At 47.3% G+C, this 27,720-nt stretch overlaps 2 protein-coding genes across 3 annotated transcripts; one reads left to right on the forward strand and one right to left on the reverse strand.

Annotated features, from left to right (window-relative positions):
* Positions 1 to 427: 427 nt before the first annotated feature.
* LOC121555696 (probable 18S rRNA (guanine-N(7))-methyltransferase) lies at positions 428 to 22,219 on the reverse strand. The gene is made up of 11 exons (XM_041869528.1): positions 22,075 to 22,219; positions 21,689 to 21,726; positions 21,395 to 21,490; positions 20,350 to 20,436; positions 20,045 to 20,158; positions 14,505 to 14,601; positions 11,858 to 11,905; positions 11,456 to 11,541; positions 9,091 to 9,136; positions 3,006 to 3,095; positions 428 to 1,149 (listed from the first exon to the last, which is right to left on the reverse strand). The coding sequence occupies exons 1-10, from the start codon at positions 22,120 to 22,122 to the stop codon at positions 3,084 to 3,086; spliced, it is 672 nt and encodes a 223-aa protein (XP_041725462.1). The 5' UTR covers positions 22,123 to 22,219; the 3' UTR covers positions 428 to 1,149; positions 3,006 to 3,083.
* Positions 22,220 to 22,564: 345 nt separating this feature from the next.
* LOC121555681 lies at positions 22,565 to 25,086 on the forward strand. Of its 2 annotated transcripts, XM_041869509.2 has the most exons (2): positions 22,565 to 23,818; positions 23,878 to 25,086. In XM_041869509.2, the coding sequence occupies exons 1-2, from the start codon at positions 22,619 to 22,621 to the stop codon at positions 23,926 to 23,928; spliced, it is 1,251 nt and encodes a 416-aa protein (XP_041725443.1). In that variant the 5' UTR covers positions 22,565 to 22,618; the 3' UTR covers positions 23,929 to 25,086. The 2 variants fall into 2 exon arrangements, with proteins under 2 accessions (XP_041725443.1, XP_041725442.1); XM_041869508.2 differs by having other exon boundaries at positions 22,565 to 25,086.
* Positions 25,087 to 27,720: the final 2,634 nt, after the last annotated feature.

Raw genomic sequence — 27,720 nt, forward strand, 5'->3', positions numbered from 1 at the left:
GCATGTATCCTGTGCGAATTATGCAATACATTACAACATTAACACATTGTTTGGAATCATTACCAATGTAATTTGTCTGTGCAATGGTGATCTCGTTCCTAGACACTTCAAATAGCATGGAGAGGTTAGTCATGTTAGAGAACACATGTTAATTATTACAGAGATAAAAGGAAAATGTTGTTCAATTAATAACACTGCATTCAGATGAATGAGCCTATTGACAATGTAACATGGCATGTCTCAAAAGCATTACATATAGCCCACAGGCATGCCTGGGAATAGTATTGGCCTCTAAATGACATGACTATTGGCCTCTAAATGACATGACTATCCACTGGGATGACATGACTATCCACTGGGATGACTATAGGCATCAATGACATTAAATATTCAATGGGATTGATATTGGCCTATGAAACAAGTCATGTTAGAGAACACATGTTTAATTCAAGCTTTCAAACAAAGTGTCTACATCAAACATTTAAAATAGAATATGCTGCTTGAGGGGAAAGTATCTAGTGCAGAAGAATGGGTCTAAGATCAGAAAGGGGAATTTATTTTATTTGCTGTCCATTTGTTGTTGATGTCCATCAGTCCATGTCTTAGAGAGGGGCCAGTTTCTGTCCAGAGGATTGGGACCATGTCCTAGAGAGGGGCCAGTTTCTGTCCAGAGGATTGGGACCACAACCAGGTAAGCACTAGACTAGTCGCCAGTCTCTGTTTAGCTATAAAATTCCACTCTTGGTGGCGTCATGTGCCACAGAAGTACAAGGAATGGAATGTTATAGCTAAACAGAGAATGGCTATCAGCCTAGGTAACCGCTGTGTGAACACAACTTCAACTGGAAGTCACCAGTGTGGGTGGGAATCACATTCAGAAAATGTATATGAATGAATTTCCATTCCATTGATAGATACGTCCTGAAAGAAAACAGTCAATCTTTTAAGTCACAAATTTAATTTCAATACGCCCCTTAAGTGAGTAGGATTGATTGAGTCCAATTCTTGCCAGTCACAGCTCCTCTGGTCACACAGGACAGTAGTACTCCATGGGGGTGAATCTCCGGGCCGGAACACACAGGACTGACTGGGGTTTAGAAGCGAGGCCTTCTCTGCCGGGCAGTGTACTTTGTGTCAGCTCGGACCTCCCTAAGAGACAAAACACACCACAGACGGTAAGAGACCAGCCTTTCTGTTACAGAGCCTGATGGCTTCATCCAAATGGGGTTGGAAGCTATATGAATGTTGTAAGTTGATGGTACTAATGTTGACCTGTACAGGATCACCACCCAATGAGACAGTGTAGTCAGAGAGGTCCATACCTGCCCTGTCTTCTCAATGAGACAGTGTAGTCAGAGGGGTCCATACAGTGAGGGAAAAAAGTATTTGATCCCCTGCTGATTTTGTACGTTTGCCCACTGACAAAGAAATGATCAGTCTATAATTTTAAATGGTAGGTTTATTTGAACAGTGAGAGACAGAATAACAACAAAAAAATCCAGAAAAACGCATGTCAAAAATGTTATAAATTGATTTGCATTTTAATGAGGGAAATAAGTATTTGACCCCCTCTCAATCAGAAAGATTTCTGGCTCCCAGGTGTCCTTTATACAGGTAACGAGCTGAGATTAGGAGCACACTCTTAAAAGGAAGTGCTCCTAATCTCAGCTTGTTACATGTATAAAAGACACCTGTCTCTCCAAGGATGTCAGGGACAATATTGTAGACCTACACAAGGCTGGAATGGGCTACAAGACCATCGTCAAGCAGCTTGGTGAGAAGGTGACAACAGTTGGTGTGATTATTCGCAAATGGAAGAAACACAAAATAACTGTCAATCTCCCTCAGCCTGGGGCTCCATGCAAGATCTCACCTCGTGGAGTTGCAATGATCATGAGAACGGTAAGGAATCAGCCCAGAACTACACGGGAGGATCTTGTCAATGATCTCAAGGCAGCTGGGACCGTAGTCACCAAGAAAACAATTGGTAACACACTACGCCGTGAAGCACTGAAATCCTGCAGCGCCTGCAAGGTCCCCCTGCTCAAGAAAGCACATATACAGGCCCGTCTGAAGTTTGCCAATGAACATCTGAATGATTCAGAGGAGAACTGGGTGAAAGTGTTGTGGTCAGATGAGACCAAAATCGAGCTCTTTGGCATCAACTCAACGTGTTTGGAGGAGGAGGAATGCTGCCTATAACCCCAAGAACACCATCCCCACCGTCAAACATGGAGGTGGAAACATTATGCTTTGGGGGTGTTTTTCTGCTAAGGGGACAGGACAACTTCACCGCATCAAAGGGACGATGGATGGGGCCATGTACCGTCAAATCTTGGGTGAGAACCTCCTTCCCTCAGCCAGGGCATTGAAAATGGGTCGTGGATGGGTATTCCAGCATGACAATGACCCAAAACACACGGCCAAGGCAACAAAGGAGTGGCTCAAGAAGAAGCACATTAAGGTCCTGGAGTGGCCTAGCCAGTCTCCAGATCTTAATCCCATAGAAAATCTGTGGAGGGAGCTGAAGGTTCGAGTTGCCAAACGTCAGCCTCGAAACCTTAATGACTTGGAGAAGATCTGCAAAGAGGAGTGGGACAAAATCCCTCCTGAGATGTGTGCAAACCTGGTGGCCAACTACAAGAAACGTCTGACCTCTGATTGCCAACAAGGGTTTTGCCACCAAGTACTAAGTGATGTTTTGCAGAGGGGTCAAATACTTATTTCCCTCATTAAAATGTAAATCAATTTATAACATTTTTGACATGCATTTTTCTGGATTTTGTTGTTGTTATTCTGTCTCTCACTGTTCAAATAAACCTACCATTAACATTATAGACTGATCATGTCTTTGTCAGTGGGCAAACGTACAAAATCAGCAGGGGATCAAATACTTTTTTCCCCTCACTGTACCTGCCCTGTCTTCCCAATGAGACAGTGTAGTCAGAGGGGTCCATACCTGCCCTGTCTTCTCATTGAGACAGTGTAGTCAGAGGGGTCCATACCTGCCCTGTCTTCTCCTCCTCTCCTTCTTCTCCAGGATCCAGTCTTTTCCCTTCTTTGCAGACTTGCCCTTCATGTTCTTAAAGCGAGATCTTCACGAAGACAAACAGGAAATCATCACCAGCAGACACAGGAAGGGATTGAGACACCTCAGCTCTAATCAACCTGTAGTTATTTTTACTAAATATATATTTCATCTTCGATCTGCTCTACGTCCTGTGACAGATGTGATCAGTGTCATTGTAAAAGGACGTCACGCTGCTTGCTAAGCGAGTACCACTTCCTCCTGATTTCGCTCATACCAAGGCTCGAACCCAGCAAACCTTGCAAACACACGTGACCGCCCACCTGAACCGGCTTACCCAGTCGCTCCACCCTAAAGCTAGCTATTCGGCAGAGCAAGTGGAGACACTTCAGGCTGAGGAGTGAGTTATAAAGATCCCCATCTGCTACATCATGTGATGTCAGAGAGAGGAAAAGCTGCCGGGCAGTAACTCTAGTCCGGCAGGACGAAAGCCCTCTATGTCTCTCTGGGTCCTTCAACCTCATCAGGGCAGGGAGATGTGCCTGGCCTGACCTGAGGTCAAGACCTGCCCAATGCCATCTACACAACTATGCTAATACTTTGATTAATAAATTAATAAGTCTTACCATTAACATAATGGTGGTAGTGGTAATGAATCATTAGAATATTTCTAAAGTTGAGGATGTTATTATTTCTTTACCTCTGTCCTGTGAATTGGACAGAGAACGATCGCCTTACGGCGAGAATAGCTGTGCTACAAGCCCAGCTTCAGACGCAATCGTTAGGCAAGGGTAATTTCAGTGTAGGAAAGGAAGAAACAGCGTCTGTGCCACCAGTAAGTACAGATAGTAACGTTAGTATAAATCCCCCCGCACAGTCCCCGCAGCCGGACAACTTTCTCATGGCTTCTGAAGGGAAATACTGTTGGAATGCTCAACCGGTGTCGCTCATTCAGCCGACAGAAACTTTCAACCGGTTTTCCCCATTATGTAGCGAGTCGGAGTCTGAGTCTGAGTCTTCTCTTGTCTCTACTCCTCCCGTTACGGGGTCTGAGACGCCGAAGGCTCCCACCATTAGCTCTGACAAATTGAAAACCCTAGTCATTGGCGACTCCATTACCCGCAGTATTAGACTTAAAACGAATCACCCAGCGATCATACACTGTTTACCAGGGGGCAGGGCTACCGACGTTAAGGCTAATCTAAAGATGGTGCTGGCTAAAGCTAAAACTGGCGAGTGTAGAGAGTATAGAGATATTGTTATCCACGTCGGCACCAACGATGTTAGGATGAAACAGTCAGAGGTCACCAAGTGCAACATAGCTTCAGCGTGTAAATCAGCTAGAAAGATGTGTCGGCATCGAGTAATTGTCTCTGGCCCCCTCCCAGTTAGGGGGAGTGACGAGCTCTACAGCAGAGTCTCAGCACTCAATCGCTGGTTGAAAACTGTTTTCTGCCCCTCCCAAAAGATAGAATTTGTAGATAATTGGCCCTCTTTCTGGGACTCACCCACAAACAGGACCAAGCCTGACCTGCTGAGGAGTGACGGACTCCATCCTAGCTGGAGGGGTGCTCTCATCTTATCTACCAACATAGATAGGGCTCTAACTCCTCTAGCCCCACAGTGAAATAGGGTGCAGGCCAGGCAGCAGGCTGTTAGCCAACCTGCCAGCTTAGTGGAGTCTGCCAATAGCACAGTCAGTGTAGTCAGCTCAGCCATACCCATTGAGACTGTGTCTGTGCCTCGACCTAGGTTGGGCAAAACTAAACATGGCGGTGTTCGCCTTAGCAATCTTATTAGGATAAAGACCTCCTCCATTCCTGCCATTATTGAAAGAGATCGTGATACCTCACATCTCAAAATAGGGTTACTTAATGTTAGATCCCTCACTTCAAAGGCAGTCATAGTCAATGAACTAATCACTGATCATAATCTTGATGTGATTGGCCTGACTGAAACATGGCTTAAGCCTGATGAATTTGCTGTGTTAAATGAGGCCTCACCTCCTGGTTACACTAGTGACCATATTCCCCGTGCATCCCGCAAAGGCGGAGGTGTTGCTAACATTTACGATAGCAAATTTCAATTTACAAAAAAAAAATGGCGTTTTCGTCTTTTGAGCTTCTAGTCATGAAATCTATGCAGCCTACTCAATCACTTTTATAGCTACTGTTTACAGGCCTCCTGGGCCATATACAGCGTTCCTCTCTGAGTTTCCTGAATTCCTATCAGACCTTGTAGTCATAGCAGATCATATTCTAATTTTTGGCGATTTTAATATTCACATGGAGAAGTCCACAGACCCACTCCAAAAGTCTTTCGGAGCCATCATCGACTCAGTGGGTTTTGTCCAACATGTCTCTGGACCTACTCACTGCCACAGTCATACTCTGGACCTAGTTTTGTCCCATGGAATAAATGTTGTAGATCTTAATGTTTTTCCACAAAATCCTGGACTATCGGACCACCATTTTATTACGTTTGCAATCGCAACAAATAATCTGCTCAGACCCCAACCAAGGAGCATCAAAAGTCGTGCTATAAATTCTCAGACAACACAAAAATTCCTTGATGCCCTTCCAGACTCCTTCTGCCTACCCAAGGACGTCAGAGGACAAAAATCAGTTAACCACTTAACTGAGGAACTCAATTTAACCTTGCGCAATACCCTAGATGCAGTTGCACCCCTAAAAACGAAAAACATTTGTCATAAGAAACTAGCTCCCTGGTATACAGAAAATACCCGAGCTTTGAAGCAAGCTTCCAGGAAATTGGAACGGAAATGGCGCCACACCAAACTGGAAGTCTTCCGACTAGCTTGGAAAGACAGTACCGTGCAGTACCGAAGAGCCCTCACTGCTGCTCGATCATCCTACTTTTCCAACTTAATCGAGGAAAATAAGAACAAACCAAAATTTCTTTTTGATACTGTTGCAAAGCTAACTAAAAAGCAGCATTCCCCAAGAGAGGATGGCTTTCACTTCAGCAGTAATAAATTCATGAACTTCTTTGAGGAAAAGATCATGACCATTAGAAAGCAAATTACGGACTCCTCTTTGAATCTGCGTATTCCTCCAGGGCTTAGCTGTCCTGGATCTGCACAGACTCTGCGAGGGCCTGGGATCGGGAGAGACACTTAAGTGTTTTAGTACTATATCTCTTGACACAATGATGAAAATAATCATGGCCTCTAAACCTTCAAGCTGCATACTGGATCCTATTCCTACTAAACTGCTGAAGGAGCTGCTTCCTGTGCTTGGCCCTCCTATGTTGAACATAATAAACAGCTCTCTATCCACCGGATGTGTACCAAACTCACTAAAAGTGGCAGTGATAAAGCCTCTCTTGAAAAAGCCAAACCTTGACCCGGAAAATATAAAAAACTATCGGCCTATATCGAATCTTCCATTCCTCTCAAAATTTTTAGAAAAAGCTGTTGCGCAGCAACTCACTGCCTTTCTGAAGACAAACAATGTATACGAAATGCTTCAGTCTGGTTTTAGACCCCATCATAGCACTGAGACTGCACTTGTGAAGGTGGTAAATGACCTTTTAATGGCGTCAGACCGAGGCTCTGCATCTGTCCTCGTGCTACTAGACCTTAGTGCTGCCTTTGACACCATCGATCACCACATTCTTTTGGAGAGACTGGAAACCCAAATTGGTCTACACGGACAAGTTCTGGCCTGGTTTAGATCTTACCTGTCGGAAAGATATCAGTTTGTCTCTGTGAATGGTCTGTCCTCCGACAAATCAACTGTACATTTCGGTGTTCCTCAAGGTTCCGTTTTAGGACCACTATTGTTTTCACTATATATTTTACCTCTTGGGGATGTTATTCGAAAACATAATGTTAACTTTCACTGCTATGCGGATGACACACAGCTGTACATTTCAATGAAACATGGTGAAGCCCCAAAATTGCCCTCGCTAGAAGCCTGTGTTTCAGACATAAGGAAGTGGATGGCTGAAAACTTTCTACTTTTAAACTCGGACAAAACAGAGATGCTTGTTCTAGGTCCCAAGAAACAAAGAGATCTTCTGTTAAATCTGACAATTCATCTTGATGGTTGTAAAGTCGTCTCAAATAAAACTGTGAAGGACCTCGGCGTTACTCTTGACCCTGATCTCGCTTTTGACGAACATATCAAGACTGTTTCAAGGACAGCTTTTTTCCATCTACGTAACATTGCAAAAATCAGAAATTTTCTGTCCAAAAATGATGCAGAAAAATTAATCCATGCATTTGTTACTTCTAGGTTAGACTACTGCAATGCTCTACTTTCCGGCTACCCGGATAAAGCACTAAATAAACTTCAGTTAGTGCTAAATACGGCTGCTAGAATCCTGACTAGAACCAAGAAATTTGATCATATTACTCCAGTGCTAGCTTCCCTACACTGGCTTCCTGTTAAGGCAAGGGCTGATTTCAAGGTTTTACTGTTAACCTATAAAGCGTTACATGGGCTTGCTCCTACCTATCTTTCCGAGTTGGTCCTGCCGTACATACCAATACGTACGCTACGGTCACAAGACGCAGGCCTCCTAATTGTCCCTAGAATTTCTAAGCAAACAGCGGGAGGCAGGGCTTTCTCCTATAGATCTCCATTTTTATGGAACAGTCTGCCTACCCATGTGAGAGACGCAGACTCGGTCTCAACCTTTAAGTCTTTACTGAAGACTTATCTCTTCAGTAGGTCATATGATTGAGTGTAGTCTGGCCCAGGAGTGTGAAGGTGAACGGAAAGGCTCTGGAGCAACGAACAGCCCTTGCTGTCTCTGCCGGGCCGGTTCCCCTCTCTCCACTGGGGTTCTCTGCCTCTAACCCTGTTACAGGGGCTGAGTCACTGGCTTGCTGGTGCTCTTTCATGCCGTCCCTAGGAGGGGTGCGTCACTTGAGTGGGTTGAGTTACTGACGTGATCTTCCTGTCTTGGTTTGTGCTGTGGTGGAGACCTCTGTGGGCTATACTCGGCCTTGTCTCAGGATTGTAAGTTGGTGGTTGAGGATATCCCTCTAGTGGTGCGGGGGCTGTGCTTTGGCAGAGTGGGTGGGGTTATATCCTTCCTGTTTGGCCCTGTCCGGGGGTTTCTTCGGATGGGGCCACAGTGTCTCCGGACCGCTCCTGTCTCAGCCTCCAGTATTTATGCTGCAGTAGTTTATGTGTCGGGGGGCTGGGGTTAGTTGGTTATACCTGGAGTACTTCTCCTGTCTTATCCAGTGTCCTGTGTGAATTTAAGTATGCTCTCTCTAATTCTCTCGTTCTCTCTTCTCTCTGAGAACCTGAGCCCTAGGACCATACGTCAGGACTACCGGGCATGCTGACACCTTGCTGTCCCCAGTCCGCCTGGCCTTGCTGCTATTCCAGTTTCAACTGTTCTGCCTGCGGTTACGAAACCCCTACCTGTCCCAGACCTGCTGTTTTCAACTCTTAATGATCGGCTATGAAAAGCCAACTGAGAGACCTGAGCCCTAGGACCATACGTCGGGACTACCGGCCGTGGTGACTCCTTGCTGTCCCCAGTCCGCCTGGCCTTGCTGCTATTCCAGTTTCAACTGTTCTGCCTGCGGTTATGGAACCCCTACCTGTCCCAGACCTGCTGTTTTCAACTCTTAATGATCGGCTATGAAAAGCCAACTGAGATTTATTCCTGATTATTATTTGACCATGCTTGTCACTTATGAACATTTTTGAACATCTTGGTATGGTTCTGTTATAATCTCCACCCGGCACAGCCAGAAGAGGACTGGCCACCCCTCATAGCCTGGTTCCTCTCTAGGTTTCTTCCTAGGTTTTGGCCTTTCTAGGGAGTTTTTCCTAGCCACCGTGCTTCTACACCTGCATTACTAGCTGTTTGGGGTTTTAGGCTGGGTTTCTGTACAGCACTTCGAGATATTAGCTGATGTACGAAGGGCTATATAAAATAAAATTGATTGATTGATTGATTGATTTGGGACACCCCTGTACACCGTCTCTGACCCCAGCCCCTGAAACACAAACCATCTGCATTCAGCACACAAGACTACATAGTCTCTCCAAATGAACCCCCCTTATTTTCCTCACCTTGGGTAGGGTTCCTGAAAACCCAGCGAACAGACACAGGAAGAACCTGAGGAGAAGGATGTCAGTTTGACATTCAGCACCAACAACATTTACATTTTAGTCATTTAGCAGACACTCTTATCCAGAGAGCCTTACAGTTAGTGCATTCATCTTAAGGTAACTACAGTGAGGGAAAAAATTATTTGATCCCCTGCTGATTTTGTACGTTTGCCCACTGACAAAGAAATGATCAGTCTATAATTTTAATGGTAGGTATATTTGAACAGTGAGAGACAGAATAACAACAACAAAATCCAGAAAAACGCATGTCAAAAATGTTATAAATTCATTTGCATTTTAATGAGGGAAATAAGTATTTGACTCCCTCTAAATCAGAAAGATTTCTGGCTCCCAGGTGTCTTTTATACAGGTAATGAGCTGAGATTAGGAGCACACTCTTTAAGGGAGTTCTCCTAATCTCAGCTTGTTACCTGTATAAATGACACCTGTCCACAGAAGCAAACAATCAATCAGATTCCAAACTCTCCACCATGGCCAAGACCAAAGATCTCTCCAAGGATGTCAGGGACAAGATTGTAGACCTACACAAGGCTGGAATGGGCTACAAGACCATCGCCAAGCAGCTTGGTGAGAAGGTGACAACAGTTGGTGCGATTATTCGCAAATGGAAGAAACACAAAATAACTGTCAATCTCCCTCGGCCTGGGGCTCCATGCAAGATCTCACCTCGTGGAGTTGCAATGATCATGAGGAATGAGTGAGGAAGTTGGTGAGGAATCAGCCCAGAACTACACGGGAGGATCTTGTCAATGATCTCAAGGCAGCTCGGACCATAGTCACCAAGAAAACTGTTGGTAACACACTACGCCGTGAAGGACTGAAATCCTGCAGCGCCCGCAAGGTCCCCATGCTCAAGAAAGCACATATACAGGGCCGTCTGAAGTTTGCCAATGAACATCTGAATGATTCAGAGGAGAACTGGGTGAAAGTGTTGTGGTCAGATGAGACCAAAATCGAGCTCTTTGGCATCAACTCAACTCGCCGTGTTTGGAGGAGGAGGAATGCTGCCTATGACCCCAAGAACACCATCCCCACCGTCAAACATGGAGGTGGAAACATTATGCTTTGGGGGTGTTTTTCTGCTAAGGGGACAGGACAACTTCACCGCATCAAAGGGACGATGGACAGGGCCATGTACCGTCAAATCTTGGGTGAGAACATCCTTCCCTCAGCCAGGGCATTGAAAATGCGTCGTGGATGGGTATTCCAGCATGACAATGACCCAAAACACACGGCCAAGGCAACAAAGGAGTGGCTCCAGAAGAAGCACATTAAGGTCCTGGAGTGGCCTAGCCAGTCTCCAGACCTTAATCCCATAGAAAATCTGTGGAGGGAGCTGAAGGTTCGAGTTGCCAAATGTCAGCCGCGAAACCTTAATGACTTGGAGAAGATCTGCAAAGAGGAGTGGGACAAAATCTCCCTCCAGAGATGTGTGCAAACCAGGTGGCCAACTACAAGAAACGTCTGACCTCTGTCAGATAGAGGAGGATGTTCTCCTGAGTGGCGCAGTGGTCTAAGGCACTGCATCGCAGTGCTAACTGTGCCACTAGAGATCCTGGTTCGAATCCAGGCTCTGTCGCAGCCGGCCGCGACCGGGAGACTCATGGGCAGCGCACAATTGGCCTAGCGTTGTCCAGGGTAGGGGAGGGAATGGCCGGCAGGGATGTAGCTCAGTTGATAGAGCATGGCGTTTGCAACGCCAGGGTTGTGGGTTTGATTCCCACGGGGGGGGGCAGTATAAAAATATATATATATGTATTCACTAACTGTAAGTCGCTCTGGATAAGAGCGTCTGCTAAATGACTAAAATGTAAATGTAAAATGTAATTGCCAACAAGGGTTTTGCCACCAAGTACTAAGTCATGTTTTGCAGAGGGGTCAAATACTTATTTCCCTCATTAAAATGCAAATCAATTTATAACATTTTCGACATGCGTTTTTCTGGATTTCTTTGTTGTTATTCAGTCTCTCACTGTTCAAAAAAACCTAACATTAAAATTATAGACAGATCATGTCTTTGTCAGTGGGAAAAACGTACAAAATCAGCAGGGGATCAAATACTTTTCCCCCTCACTGTAGGTGAGACAACCACATATCAGTCATACTAAGTAAAACTGTTCCTTAATAAAGCAGCTATCAGTAAAGTCAGTTAAGTAAGAAAAGGACAGACATGTATTTTTTCTTCTGGTATGACCACCATAGAAACGGAATCTGTCATTATGCACTTTAACTGGGGAGGCCCGTTCTATAGCTTCTGTTTCTATGGCGACTACCAATCCAGGTTGGTCCTCCCAGGGGGACTCACTTCTTAGCCTTGGTGCTGTTTGGATAGTCCACCACCATGCCTCCACTGAAGCCTGCCCTCATGGCCTGGGACGTAATTAGTTCCAGCTGCACACAGTCAAGGCTTTTATTCATATTACACAGGACAGACATGGTGTCCACAGTCCACTGAAGCGCTGACTGGCAGGTTCACCTCTCAATAATGCCACAACAATAAGAATAGTCAAAAGAAGTAATAATGTAATAAAGTAACACGTGTAATAAAAAGTACCATAAGTATGAATAGAAGAAAGGCAGTCAACAACAGTACACAGACGAGAGGAGCAACTACTGGTCAGATCTGGAGTGCCAATCAGCTGTCACCGAGTGTGTCGGCATGTCTCTGTGGAGATGAGCTTTAATAAACAATGTAAATATACTGTACCTGCTCAGAGTTCTCTGGGTAAAGCTGAAACACTGCACGGGGGCTCCTCTTGACTAAAAAGACAAGTGACAATAACATAGTAGTAGTTAGATTGGACTGAGGTCCCCAGGGATCTCACCAGGGAGGAGTAGTAGTAGTTAGATTGGACTGAGGTCCCTAGGGATCTCACCAGGGAGTAGTAGTAGTAGTAGTTAGATTGGACTGAGGTCCATAGGGATCTCACCAGGGAGTAGTAGTAGTAGTTAGATTGGACTGAGGTCCCTAGGGATCTCACCAGGGAGTAGTAGTAGTAGTTAGATTGGACTGAGGTCCCTAGGGATCTCACCAGGGAGGAGTAGTAGTAGTTAGATTGGACTGAGGTCCCTAGGGATCTCACCAGGGAGGAGTAGTAGTAGTTAGATTGGACTGAGGTCCATAGGGATCTCACCAGGGAGTAGTAGTAGTAGTAGTTAGATTGGACTGAGGTCCCTAGGGATCTCACCAGGGAGTAGTAGTAGTTAGATTGGACTGAGGTCCCTAGTGATCTCACCAGGGAGAAGTAGTAGTAGTTAGATTGGACAGAGGTCCCTAGGGATCTCACCAGGGAGTAGTAGTAGTAGTTAGATTGGACTGAGGTCCCTAGGGATCTCACCAGGGAGAAGTAGTAGTAGTTAGATTGGACTGAGGTCCCTAGGGATCTCACCAGGGAGGAGTAGTAGTAGTTAGATTGGACTGAGGTCCCTAGGGATCTCACCAGGGAGTAGTAGTAGTAGTTAGATTGGACTGAGGTCCCTAGGGATCTCACCAGGGAGTAGTAGTAGTAGTAGTAGTAGTAGTTAGATTGGACTGAGGTCCCTAGGGATCTCACCAGGGAGGAGTAGTAGTAGTAGTTAGATTGGACTGAGGTCCCTAGGGATCTCACCAGGGAGGAGTAGTAGTAGTTAGATTGGACTGAGGTCCCTAGGGATCTCACCAGGGAGGAGTAGTAGTTAGATTGGACTGAGGTCCCTAGGGATCTCACCAGGGAGGAGTAGTAGTTAGATTGGACTGAGGTCCCTAGGGATCTCACCAGGGAGGAGTAGTAGTAGTAGTTAGATTGGACTGAGGTCCCTAGGGATCTCACCAGGGAGTAGTAGTAGTAGTTAGATTGGACTGAGGTCCCTAGGGATCTCACCAGGGAGTAGTAGTAGTAGTAGTAGTAGTTAGATTGGACTGAGGTCCCTAGGGATCTCACCAGGGAGTAGTAGTAGTAGTAGTTAGATTGGACTGAGGTCCCTAGGGATCTCACCAGGGAGTAGTAGTAGTAGTTAGATTGGACTGAGGTCCCTAGGGATCTCACCAGGGAGGAGTAGTAGTTAGATTGGACTGAGGTCCCTAGGGATCTCACCAGGGAGGAGTAGTAGTAGTTAGATTGGACTGAGGTCCCTAGGGATCTCACCAGGGAGTAGTAGTAGTAGTTAGATTGGACTGAGGTCCCTAGGGATCTCACCAGGGAGTAGTAGTAGTAGTGGTAGTAGTTAGATTGGACTGAGGTCCCTAGGGATCTCACCAGGGAGTAGTAGTAGTAGTAGTAGTAGTTAGATTGGACTGAGGTCCCTAGGGATCTCACCAGGGAGTAGTAGTAGTAGTTAGATTGGACTGAGGTCCCTAGGGATCTCACCAGGGAGGAGTAGTAGTAGTAGTAGTAGTTAGATTGGACTGAGGTCCCTAGGGATCTCACCAGGGAGTAGTAGTAGTAGTTAGATTGGACTGAGGTCCCTAGGGATCTCACCAGGGAGGAGTAGTAGTAGTTAGATTGGACTGAGGTCCCTAGGGATCTCACCAGGGAGTAGTAGTAGTAGTGGTAGTAGTTAGATTGGACTGAGGTCCCTAGGGATCTCACCAGGGAGTAGTAGTAGTAGTAGTAGTAGTTAGATTGGACTGAGGTCCCTAGGGATCTCACCAGGGAGTAGTAGTAGTAGTTAGATTGGACTGAGGTCCCTAGGGATCTCACCAGGGAGGAGTAGTAGTAGTAGTAGTAGTAGTAGTAGTTAGATTGGACTGAGGTCCCTAGGGATCTCACCAGGGAGTAGTAGTAGTAGTTAGATTGGACTGAGGTCCCTAGGGATCTCACCAGGGAGTAGTAGTAGTAGTAGTTAGATTGGACTGAGGTCCCTAGGGATCTCACCAGGGAGGAGTAGTAGTAGTTAGATTGGACTGAGGTCCCTAGGGATCTCACCAGGGAATAGTAGTAGTAGTTAGATTGGACTGAGGTCCCTAGGGATCTCACCAGGGAGGAGGAGTAGTAGTAGTAGTAGTAGTAGTAGTTAGATTGGACTGAGGTCCCTAGGGATCTCACCAGGGAGTAGTAGTAGTAGTAGTAGTAGTAGTTAGATTGGACTGAGGTCCCTAGGGATCTCACCAGGGAGTAGTAGTAGTAGTTAGATTGGACTGAGGTCCCTAGGGATCTCACCAGGGAGGAGGAGTAGTAGTAGTAGTAGTAGTAGTTAGATTGGACTGAGGTCCCTAGGGATCTCACCAGGGAGTAGTAGTAGTAGTTAGATTGGACTGAGGTCCCTAGGGATCTCACCAGGGAGGAGTAGTAGTAGTTAGATTGGACTGAGGTCCCTAGGGATCTCACCAGGGAGGAGTAGTAGTTAGATTGGACTGAGGTCCCTAGGGATCTCACCAGGGAGGAGTAGAGTGTACTGAAGAAGGTGTAGAGCCTCTTGGGGGGGCTGTGGGTCTTTTTGTCAGCATTGCAGAGCCATTGGAGAGCAGAAATACTGAGGGATGAGACAGAACGAGGAGGACGGAGAGAGACAGACAGCCAGAGGAGGACGGAGACAGACAGCCAGAGGAGGACGGAGACAGACAGAAGGATGGAGAGACAGACAGAGGAGGACGGAGAGAGACAGACAGACAGAGGAGGACGGAGAGAGACAGACAGACAGCCAGAGGAGGATGGAGACAGACAGAGGAGGATGGAGACAGACAGCCAGAGGAGGACGGAGACAGACAGAAGGATGGAGAGACAGACAGAAGGACGGAGAGAGACAGACAGACAGAGGAGGATGGAGAGAGACAGACAGACAGAGGAGGACGGAGAGAGACAGACAGACAGCCAGAGGAGGATGGAGACAGACAGAGGAGGATGGAGACAGACAGAAGGATGGAGAGAGACAGACACACAGAGGAGGATGGAGACAGACACACAGAGGAGGATGGAGACAGACACACAGAGGAGGATGGAGACAGACACACAGAGGAGGATGGAGACAGACACACAGAGGAGGATGGAGAGGGACAGGAGGAGGAGGATAGAGACAGACAGACAGACAGAGGATAGAGACAGACAGACACACAGAGGAGGATGGAGACAGACAGACAGACAGACAGAGGAGGATGGAGACAGACAGACAGACAGAGGAGGTTGGAGACAGACAGACAGAGGAGGATGGAGACAGACAGACAGACAGAGGAGGATGGAGACAGACAGACAGAGGAGGATGGAGACAGACAGACAGACAGACGAGGATGGAACAAGACAGACAGAGGAGGGATGGAGACAGACAGACAGACAGAGGAGGATGGAGACAGACAGACAGAGGAGGATGGAGACAGACAGACAGACAGAGGAGGATGGAGACAGACAGACAGAGGAGGATGGAGACAGACAGACAGACAGAGGAGGATGGAGACAGACAGACAGACAGAGGAGGTTGAGACAGACAGATAGACAGAGGATGATGGAGACAGACAGACAGAGGATGATGGAGACAGACAGACAGACAGAGGAGGATGGAGACAGACAGACAGAGGAGGATGGAGACAGACAGACAGACAGAGGAGGATGGAGACAGACAGACAGAGGAGGATGGAGACAGACAGACAGAGGAGGATGGAGACAGACAGACAGAGGAGGATGGAGACAGACAGACAGACAGAGGAGGATGGAGACAGACAGAGGAGGATGGAGACAGACAGACGAGGATGGAGATAGACAGACGAGGATGGAGACAGACAGACGAGGATGGAGACAGACAGAGGAGGATGGAGACAGACAGAGGAGGATGGAGACAGACACACAGAGGAGGATGGAGACAGACACACAGAGGAGGATGGAGACAGACAGACAGACAGAGGAGGATGGAGACAGACAGACAGACAGAGGAGGTTGGAGACAGACAGATAGACAGAGGATGATGGAGACAGACAGACAGAGGATGATGGAGACAGACAGACAGACAGAGGAGGATGGAGACAGACAGACAGACAGAGGAGGATGGAGACAGACAGACAGACAGAGGAGGATGGAGACAGACAGACAGAGGAGGATGGAGACAGACAGACAGAGGAGGATGGAGACAGACAGACAGAGGAGGATGGAGACAGACAGACAGACAGAGGAGGATGGAGACAGACAGACACACAGAGGAGGATGGAGACAGACAGACAGACAGACAGAGGAGGATGGAGACAGACAGACAGACAGAGGAGGTTGGAGACAGACAGACAGAGGAGGATGGAGACAGACAGACAGACAGAGGAGGATGGAGACAGACAGACAGAGGAGGATGGAGACAGACAGACAGACAGACGAGGATGGAACAAGACAGACAGAGGAGGATGGAGACAGACAGACAGACAGAGGAGGATGGAGACAGACAGACAGAGGAGGATGGAGACAGACAGACAGACAGAGGAGGATGGAGACAGACAGAGGAGGATGGAGACAGACAGACGAGGATGGAGATAGACAGACGAGGATGGAGACAGACAGAGGAGGATGGAGACAGACAGAGGAGGATGGAGACAGACACACAGAGGAGGATGGAGACAGACACACAGAGGAGGATGGAGACAGACAGACAGACAGAGGAGGATGGAGACAGACAGACAGACAGAGGAGGTTGGAGACAGACAGATAGACAGAGGATGATGGAGACAGACAGACAGAGGATGATGGAGACAGACAGACAGACAGAGGAGGATGGAGACAGACAGACAGAGGAGGATGGAGACAGACAGACAGACAGAGGAGGATGGAGACAGACAGACAGAGGAGGATGGAGACAGACAGACAGAGGAGGATGGAGACAGACAGACAGAGGAGGATGGAGACAGACAGACAGACAGACAGAGGATAGAGACAGACAGACACACAGAGGAGGATGGAGACAGACAGACAGACAGACAGAGGAGGATGGAGACAGACAGACAGACAGAGGAGGTTGGAGACAGACAGACAGAGGAGGATGGAGACAGACAGACAGACAGAGGAGGATGGAGACAGACAGACAGAGGAGGATGGAGACAGACAGACAGACAGACGAGGATGGAACAAGACAGACAGAGGAGGATGGAGACAGACAGACAGACAGAGGAGGATGGAGACAGACAGACAGAGGAGGATGGAGACAGACAGACAGACAGAGGAGGATGGAGACAGACAGACAGAGGAGGATGGAGACAGACAGACAGACAGAGGAGGATGGAGACAGACAGACAGACAGAGGAGGTTGGAGACAGACAGATAGACAGAGGATGATGGAGACAGACAGACAGAGGATGATGGAGACAGACAGACAGACAGAGGAGGATGGAGACAGACAGACAGAGGAGGATGGAGACAGACAGACAGACAGAGGAGGATGGAGACAGACAGACAGAGGAGGATGGAGACAGACAGACAGAGGAGGATGGAGACAGACAGACAGACAGAGGAGGATGGAGACAGACAGACAGACAGAGGAGGATGGAGACAGACAGAGGAGGATGGAGACAGACAGACGAGGATGGAGATAGACAGACGAGGATGGAGACAGACAGAGGAGGATGGAGACAGACAGAGGAGGATGGAGACAGACACACAGAGGAGGATGGAGACAGACACACAGAGGAGGATGGAGACAGACACACAGAGGAGGATGGAGAGGGACAGACAGAGGATGAGACAGACCGAGGAGGACGAAGACAGACAGACGAGGATGGAGAGAGACAGACAGAGGAGGATGGAGACAGACAGACAGAAGAGGATGGAGACAGACACACAGAGGAGGATGGAGACAGACACACAGAGGAGGATGGAGACAGACACACAGAGGAGGATGGAGACAGACACACAGAGGAGGATGGAGACAGACACACAGAGGAGGATGGAGACAGACACACAGAGGAGGATGGAGACAGACACACAGAGGAGGACGGAGACAGACACACAGAGGAGGACGGAGACAGACACACAGAGGAGGACGGAGACAGACACACAGAGGAGGACGGAGAGGGACAGACAGAGGAGGACGAAGACAGACAGACGAGGATGGAGAGAGACAGGAGGAGGAGGATGGAGACAGACAGACAGAGGAGGATGGAGACAGACAGACAGAAGAGGATGGAGACGGACAGACAGAGGAGGATGGAGACAGACAGACAGAGGAGGATGGAGACAGACAGACAGAGGAGGATGGAGACAGACAGACGAGGATGGAGATAGACAGACGAGGATGGAGACAGACAGAGGAGGATGAGACACACAGAGGAGGATGGAGACAGACACACAGAGGAGGATGGAGACAGACACACAGAGGAGGATGGAGAGGGACAGACAGAGGATGAGACAGACCGAGGAGGACGAAGACAGACAGACGAGGATGGAGAGAGACAGACAGAGGAGGATGGAGACAGACAGACAGAAGAGGATGGAGACAGACACACAGAGGAGGATGGAGACAGACACACAGAGGAGGATGGAGACAGACACACAGAGGAGGATGGAGACAGACACACAGAGGAGGATGGAGACAGACACACAGAGGAGGACGGAGACAGACACACAGAGGAGGACGGAGACAGACACACAGAGGAGGACGGAGACAGACACACAGAGGAGGACGGAGACAGACACACAGAGGAGGACGGAGAGGGACAGACAGAGGAGGACGAAGACAGACAGACGAGGATGGAGAGAGACAGGAGGAGGAGGATGGAGACAGACAGACAGAGGAGGATGGAGAGAGTCAGACAGAGGAGGATGGAGAGAGAGACAGAGGAGGAAGGAGACATAAAGAGGGAGAGAGTCAGACAGAGGAGGATGGAGACAGACAGAGGGAGAGAGTCAGACAGAGGAGGATGGAGACATAAAGAGGGAGAGAGTCAGACAGAGGAGGATGGAGACACACAGAGGAGGATGGAGACAGACACACAGAGGAGGATGGAGACAGACACACAGAGGAGGATGGAGACAGACACACAGAGGAGGATGGAGAGGGACAGACAGAGGAGGACGAAGACAGACAGACGAGGATGGAGAGAGACAGAGGAGGAGGATGGAGACAGACAGACAGACAGAAGAGGATGGAGACAGACAGACAGAAGAGGATGGAGACAGACAGACAGAGGAGGATGGAGACAGACACACAGAGGAGGATGGAGAGGGACAGACAGAGGAGGATGGAGACAGACAGACAGAGGATGGAGACAGACAGACAGAGGAGGATGGAGACAGACAGAGGAGGATGGAGACAGACAGAGGAGGATGGAGACAGACAGAGGAGGATGGAGAGAGACAGACAGACAGAGGAGGATGGAGACAGACAGAGGAGGATGGAGACAGACACACAGAGGAGGATGAGGGACAGACAGAGGAGGACGGAGAGGGACAGACAGAGGAGGACGGAGAGAGACAGACAGAGGAGGACGGAGAGAGAGACAGAGGAGGAAGGAGACAGACAGAGGGAGAGAGTCAGACAGAGGAGGATGGAGAGAGAGACAGAGGAGGAAGGAGACATAAAGAGGGAGAGAGTCAGACAGAGGAGGATGGAGACAGACAGAGGGAGAGAGTCAGACAGAGGAGGATGGAGACATAAAGAGGGAGAGAGTCAGACAGAGGAGGATGGAGACAGACAGAGGAGGATGGAGACAGACAGAGGAGGATGGAGACAGACAGAGGAGGATGGAGACAGACAGAGGGAGAGAGTCAGACAGAGGAGGATGGAGACATAAAGAGGGAGAGAGTCAGACAGAGGAGGATGGAGACAGACAGAGGAGGATGGAGACAGACAGAGGAGGATGGAGACAGACAGAGGAGGATGGAGACAGACAGAGGAGGATGGAGACAGACAGAGGAGGATGGAGACATAAAGAGGGAGAGAGAGACAGAGGAGGACGGAGAGAACTTAGTAGAGAACTCAGGTATCTCTTACAGGACAGGGAGGACAAGCTCTTTACCTGATGCAGCCATCAAAGGTCCCAGGCCTGAAGGGCATCCCCTCACCCATATCCCCCAACACAAGGTCTCCCTCGACCTCCCGATCTAGGGCTACATCTAGAGAGGACACAGCACTGGTTAACAGCAGATCACAACAACAAACAAATATTGACTGCTATATTTCAGGTTGCTGATACACCTCACCTATAATCCTGATGATTGAATTGATCAGGATGGCTGATCCATCTCTAAACATGAATGCAATATTTTAGCATCAGGAATGACACCAACCACACTCACCCAACATGGCTGTGTTGATGTCCACTCAACCAACATGGCTGTGCTGATGTCCACTCCAACCCAGCAATGTCCCTCCTCTGACAGGTAGTCCCCACTTAGCCCTGAGCCACACCTGGATGGGACAAGTTATATACACATTTAAGCCGGGTGTACACTACGCAATTTTGGCCCTGATTTAGCTGTCCCAGACAAGTTTTTGAACTCCCCATGTCATTGCCTACTCAGGGCGCGCGGCCGTCACCGGTGCTCGTTTAATGTGAGCAGGACAGAGACGCAAGCTACCAATCCCATCTTTGAGCAGTCTCAGACGTCCTGATATTTTCAAACATGTTTGATTTTATCAGCACAAAATCAGCAATACTCTTGTAGTGTGAGATATGCAATGATAAGATTTGAGAACGTGATCAGCAATAGCCAATGAGAGCTCTCCAGAGAAGCAGCCATTGAGATGACGTTGTTTCCCATCACCCAGGATGTGTAGTCTCGAGCCATTGAGATGACGTTGTTTCCCATCACCCAGGATGTGTAGTCTCGAGCCATTGAGATGACGTTGTTTCCCATCACCCAGGATGTGTAGTCTCGAGCAGGAGCCATGACTACTACTAGTATGCATTTGTATTTGCCAAAGTGTCAAATCGTTACAGCTCTGACAAGCAACGTTATTCAATAAAAAAAATGTATTGGCTAGATATTTAAACTCGGAATGGCAAGCGTGAATGTCTGACAGAAAATGCTTATGAGGCTGCTTTGAGCCACAGCTCGTTCTAGCTACGTTAACAATCTAATCACATCACAGCCTTGTTTTAGCGAGACAGAGTGGTAACCAAGTGAATAATATTGTAGTGTGTGACCCCCGACTGTGCCACATCGTTCAGTGGCAACACAACTATGTTGGCAAAACAACAACTAGTCTTTAGTCTGACAGGTAGTCCCCACTTAGCCCCGAGTCACACGTGGATGGGACAAGTTATATACACACTCAGTCTGAAGTAGCGTTAATGTTTTGTTCTCCTACCCAGATCTATTACATTAATGAGAGCCCTCAGACGTCCCCTGGCCAGTACACATACCCCACATCTAGCAGGAAACAGGGCTGGTCCTCAGGCAGGTTCAGCAGCTCCAGAGCCCTCTCGGACATCTGGCTCTGGATCTCAATCATCCGAGAACTAGAAATCAATGAGGAAATTATTGAACTGTTTACTTAGTTACATTTAATCATATTACATTATACTATGTCTCAAACAGATTCCATCAAGGACAGCCTCTGATCAGTATGTAAATAAAAAATGCAACGATTTGTATTTAAAACACCATGATTCATATTGTGCTGCCCATAAGAGGTCATTGACAAACTCAGGACTCACTTCTGAGAATATTTCTTGGCCTCCTCTTCGTTGTAAAACTGCAGAATGAGTAGAAATCAAAACACAAGAAGTGCTGTGTCAATCAAATGTACAAAGCCCTTTCTACATCAGCAGATGTCTCAAAGTGCTTGGTTAGTTATACATAAACCCAGGCTAAAACCCCAAAGAGCAAGCAATGCAGATGTAGAAGCGCGTGTGCAGGTAAAGACAAGATGTGTCGGGGAAATGTAGTACACATAATGAACTACATAAATAACCAGTCACTTGGTATGTAGGTATTTGAGAGCAAATCACTAGCGAACTAGTCTTCCTACAGTTAGCGGCTAACCAGGCAGCTAGCTAGCGCTCATTACTGTCTTTAAAACCATTGAAAATGTCATACTAACCATTTCAGGTGGGGCCATATGCTCGGGTCTTCGACAACTTGAGGCCATGTTTATTTTTGTTTACTACAAGATATCGAAGAATGATGGATTTAAACCAAAAAGCGTAAACGTTGTTATGATGTTTGGCTACAGCTGGGGTTCCACATGTAAGTGTGACGTAGTATGTCAGCGACAAGGAAAGGGGCACGTGATTTAAAGAGACAGCCACACAGTTGAAAATGAAAATACTATCAGAAACGACTTCAACAACCAAAACTATCTATTGAATTAAATGCATATCTAGACCCAATTTTAAAGCATACGAAAAATTCAGTTTCACATACTATCGCAAACTCTTTACATAACATCAGAGAGGAAGAGGCGACATTTGATAACGTTCAAACCTCAATTCCTCTTATATAATTGGATGGCAGAATACGTTTTTGTGACCACGTGCCATTTACATCGTCACTCATTGGTCTGCTATACACTTTACCGGAATCCACCCCTGTCTTCTTCGCCTCTGTCATTTCTCCATGGCCGCTGTAACTGCTGCTACGGGAGAATGGAGGAGGTCAGTCGGAGATTGGGGAGTGGAGCGTACAGATTTTCAACTATCAGAAACGCACCGACCAATTTCCTCCCCTGCGCCAAAGGTCAAGAAAACAGAACGATGTCAGTAGCAGCAACCTCTATAATTGGAGCCAGAACCTGTAGAACGGGCCGGCGGATTTACGAACGTCAGCAGGTGTCAACAAGGGACCGTCAGGCAAGTTCCGGGGAACCTGAAAGTGAAAACCTCAAAGATAATGCCCTTGAATGTATAGAGTTAGAGCACAGAGCTCAAATACTTTTTAGCCTAAAACATGAGAACAGACTGGGTTATGGGACATTACCTCAAGTTTGTTCAAGTTGTGATTTACTTTTATTAGACATTGACGCTAAACCCTCAATCAAATTAGCAACTGTTCAGGATAGTCCGCTCAGACAGTCAGCTTTGTACCTGTGGCCCAGTGTCCAGCCTCTGTCCCAGGATAACCTACTTATATCAGCACACAGGATGACTTGTTGGAATAGCAGAGGTGTTGTCATGGCCACCTTTCACCCTGAAACCTTTGGGTCACCTCAGCAGCTCCGAGGATTCAGCACGGTCATGCTCAACCTGGCAGAGCAGCAGTCAGGCCGGTTTAGACCTCACCCAGAGCACCTGTACTCCACCAGGGCTTACAGCTGGAGGAGTAAAAACAACACGTCAGACATCCCGCCTCTTCACAGGAGCAGAACAGCCTACTATGAGGTCCTCCAAGTGTCCCCGAGCGCCACCCAATCCCAAATAAAGACAGCCTACTACAAGCAGTCGTTCATCTACCACCCAGACAAGAACCCCGACAACGAGGAGGCCACCCAGCGTTTCTCTGAGATCAGCGAGGCCTATAGCGTGCTGGGGAGCATGGCCCTGAGGAGGAAGTACGACCGCGGCATCCTCAGTGGGTCAGACGTCCAGGGGGCCGGCAGACCCTCGGAACGGGAGTCCACCTCCAGAGCCTCTGGCCCACAGCAGTATCAACAACAGCAGAGGTCCCGGCGGTTCTCCAACGTTGGAGGGAAAGCCATGTTTGACTTTGATGCCTTCTTCCAGGCTCACTATGGAGAGCAGCTGCTGAGGGAGAAGGAGCTGAGGGCCAGAAAGGCCCATTACCAGCAGAAACAGCAGCAGGATTATAAGCAGTGGAAGCTGGGGAAGATGTTGGAGATGACTGTAGGGGTGCTGTTGGCCATGGGAGGAGTCATCTTCTTCAGTATCACCAGGTCCTGACTGTAGGGGTGCTGTTGGCCATGGGAGGAGTCATCTTCTTCAGTATCACCAGGTCCTGACTGTAGGGGTGCTGTTGGCCATGGGAGGGGTCATCTTCTTCACTATCACCAGGTCCTGACTGTAGGGGTGCTGTTGGCCATGGGAGGAGTCATCTTCTTCACTATCACCAGGTCCTGACTGTAGGGGTGCTGTTGGCCATGGGAGGAGTCATCTTCTTCAGTATCACCAGGTCCTGACTGTAGGGGTGCTGTTGGCCATGGGAGGAGTCATCTTCTTCAGTATCACCAGGTCCTGACTGTAGGGGTGCTGTTGGCCATGGGAGGGGTCATCTTCTTCACTATCACCAGGTCCTGACTGTAGGGGTGCTGTTGGCCATGGGAGGGGTCATCTTCTTCAGTATCACCAGGTCCTGACTGTAGGGGTGCTGTTGGCCATGGGAGGAGTCATCTTCTTCAGTATCACCAGGTCCTGACTGTAGGGGTGCTGTTGGCCATGGGAGGGGTCATCTTCTTCAGTATCACCAGGTCCTGACTGTAGGGGTGTTGTTGGCCATGGGAGGAGTCATCTTCTTCAGTATCACCAGGTCCTGACTGTAGGGGTGCTGTTGGCCATGGGAGGAGTCATCTTCTTCAGTATCACCAGGTCCTGACTGTAGGGGTGCTGTTGGCCATGGGAGGAGTCATCTTCTTCAGTATCACCAGGTCCTGACTGTAGGGGTGCTGTTGGCCATGGGAGGAGTCATCTTCTTCAGTATCACCAGGTCCTGACTGTAGGGGTGCTGTTGGCCATGGGAGGAGTCATCTTCTTCACTATCACCAGGTCCTGACTGTAGGGGTGCTGTTGGCCATGGGAGAGGTCAGGGGTCATCTTCTTCAGTATCACCAGGTCCTGACTATAGGGGTGCTGTTGGCCATGGGAGGAGTCATCTTCACGATGTTTCTCTCTCCCCTGGTTATTTTCACAGCAAACCGCTGACATTTAACAAGAACAGCAGATACTGATGTCATTAATGGGCCCTACTCTCCAGAGTGTCATTATCAGGACTGATAGCAGGCTTTAACCTACTTCCTTCCTACACAGTTGATTATAGCCACACATATTGTACATGGTCAAGCTATTATAAAAAGTCAATCAAACCACCATTTATTGTTTATGCAGTTGAAGTCGGAAGTTTACATACACCTTAGCCAAGTACATTTAAACTCAGATTTTCACTATTCCTGACATTTAATCCTAGTAAGAATTCCCTGTCTTAGGTCAGTTAGGATCACCACTTTATTTTAAGAATGTGAAACGTCAGAATAATAGTAGAGAATTATTTATTTCAGCTTTTATTTCTTTCATCACATTCCCAGTGGGTCAGAAGTTTACATACACTCAATTAGTATTTGGTAGCATTGCCTTTAAATTGTTTAACTTGGGTCAAACGTTTCGGGTAGCCTTCCACAAGCTTCCCACAATAAGTTGGGTGAATTTTGGCCCATTCCTTCTGACAGAGCTGGTGTAACTGAGTCAGGTTTGTAGGCCTCCTTGCTCGCACACGCTTTTTCAGTTCTGCTCACGAATGTTCTATAGAATTGAGGTCAGGGCTTTGTGATGGCCACTCCAATACCTTGACTTTGTTGTCCTTAAGCCATTTTGCCACAACTTTGGAAGTACAGTGAGGGAAAAAAGTATTTGATCCCCTGCTGATTTCGTACGTTTGCCCACTGACAAAGAAATGATCATAATGGTAGGTTTATTTGAACAGTGAGAGACAGAATAACAACAACAAAAATCCAGAAAAACGCATGTCAAAAATGTTATAAATTGATTTGCATTTTAATGAGGGAAATAACATTTTTGACATGCGTTTTTCTGGATTTTTGTTGTTGTTATTCTGTCTCTCACTGTTCAAATAAACCTACCATTAAAATTATAGACTGATGATGTCTTTGTCAGTGGGCAAACGTACAAAATCAGCAGGGGATCAAATACTTTTTTCCCTCACTGTATGCTTGGGGTCATTGTCCATTTGGAAGACCCATTTGCGACCAAGCTTTAACTTCCTGACTGATGTCTTGAGATGTTGCTTCAATATATCCATATACTTTTCCTTCCTCATGATGCCATCTATTTTGTGAAATGCACCAGTCCCTCCTGCAGCAAAGCACCCCCACAGCATGATGCTGCCACCCCCGTGCTTCACGGTTGGGATGGTGTTCTTCGGCTTGCAAGCTACACCCTTTTCCCTCCAAACATAACGATGGTCATTATGGCCAAACAGTTCTATTTTTGTTTCATCAGACCAGAGGACATTTATCCAAAAAGTACGATCTTTGTCCCCATGTGCAGTTGCAAACCGTAGTCTACGCTTTTTTATGGTGGTTTTGGAGCAGTGGCTTCTTCCTTGCTGAGCGGCCTTTCAGGTTATGTCGATATAGGACTCGTTTTACTGTGGATATAGATACTTTTGTACCTGTTTCCTCCAGCATCTTCACAAGGTCCTTTGCTGTTGCTCTGGGATTGATTTTCACTTTTCGCACCTAAGTACGTTCATCTCTAGGAGACAAAACGTGTCTCCTTACTGAGCGGTATGACGGCTGCGTGGTCCCATGGTGTTTATACTTGCGTACTATTGTTTGTACAGATGAACGTGGTTCCTTGAGGCGTTTGGAAATTGCTCCCAAGGATGAACCAGAATTTTTTTTCTGAGGTCTTGGCTGATTTCTTTTGATTTTCCCATGATGTCAAGCAAAGAGGCACTGAGTTTGAAGATAGGCCTTGAAATATATCCACAGGTACACCTCCAATTGACTCAAATGATGTCAATTAGCCTATCAGAAGCATCAAAATAATTTTCCAAGCTGTTTAAAGGCACAGTCAACTTAGTGTATGTAAACTTCTGACCCACTGGAATTGTGATACAGTGAATTATAAGTGAAATAATCTGTCTGTAAACAATTGTTGGAAAAAATTACTTTGTTTCATGCACAATGATGTCCTAACCGACTTGCCAAAACTATAGTTTGTTAACAAGACATTTGTGGAGTGGTTGAAAAACGAGTTTTAATGACTCCAACCTAAGTGTATGTAAACTTCCGACTTCAACTGTACAAAGATGGTTTAGTTTATTAGGATCCCCATTAGCTACTGCAAATGGCTCCCGAGTGGCGCAGCGGTCTAAGGCACCGCATCTCAGTGCTAGAGGCGTCCCTACAGACCCTGGTTCGATTCCAGGCTGTATCACAACCGGCCGTGATTGGGAGTCCCATAGGGCGGCGCACAATTGGCCCAGCGTTGTCCGGGTTTGGCCGGGGTAGGCCGTCATTGTAAATAAGAATTTGTTCTTAACTGACTTGCCTAGTTAAATAAAGGTTAAATAAAAAATTAAAATGCAGCATCTACTGTTCCTGGAGTCCACACAAAACATAAAATACATGAGTACAGAGCAGTTAGACAACATAAGATAATATTATATTAAATAGAAAATGAGATGAGAGTAAATTATAATGACACAAACTGATCTCAGATGATGACCTCATAACTGGTTCTAAGGGTTCAGTCAGAGTTGATAAGGGGCGTGTTCAACTATAGTCTACCTCTGTAATAGTACAGTAGTCTCTACCTCTGCAGTAGTACAGTAGTCTCTACCTCTGCAGTAGTACAGTAGTCTCTACCTCTGTAGTAGTACAGTAGTCTCTACCTCTGTAGTAGTACAGTAGTCTCTACCTCTGCAGTAGTACAGTAGTCTCTACCTCTGCAGTAGTACAGTAGTCTCTACCTCTGTAGTAGTACAGTAGTCTCTACCTCTGTAGTAGTACAGTAGTCTCTACCTCTGTAGTAGTACAGTCGTCTCTACCTCTGCAGTA

This window comes from Coregonus clupeaformis, unplaced genomic scaffold (genome assembly GCF_020615455.1).
Source record: "Coregonus clupeaformis isolate EN_2021a unplaced genomic scaffold, ASM2061545v1 scaf0219, whole genome shotgun sequence".
In the NCBI taxonomy this organism is placed as follows: domain Eukaryota; kingdom Metazoa; phylum Chordata; class Actinopteri; order Salmoniformes; family Salmonidae; genus Coregonus; species Coregonus clupeaformis.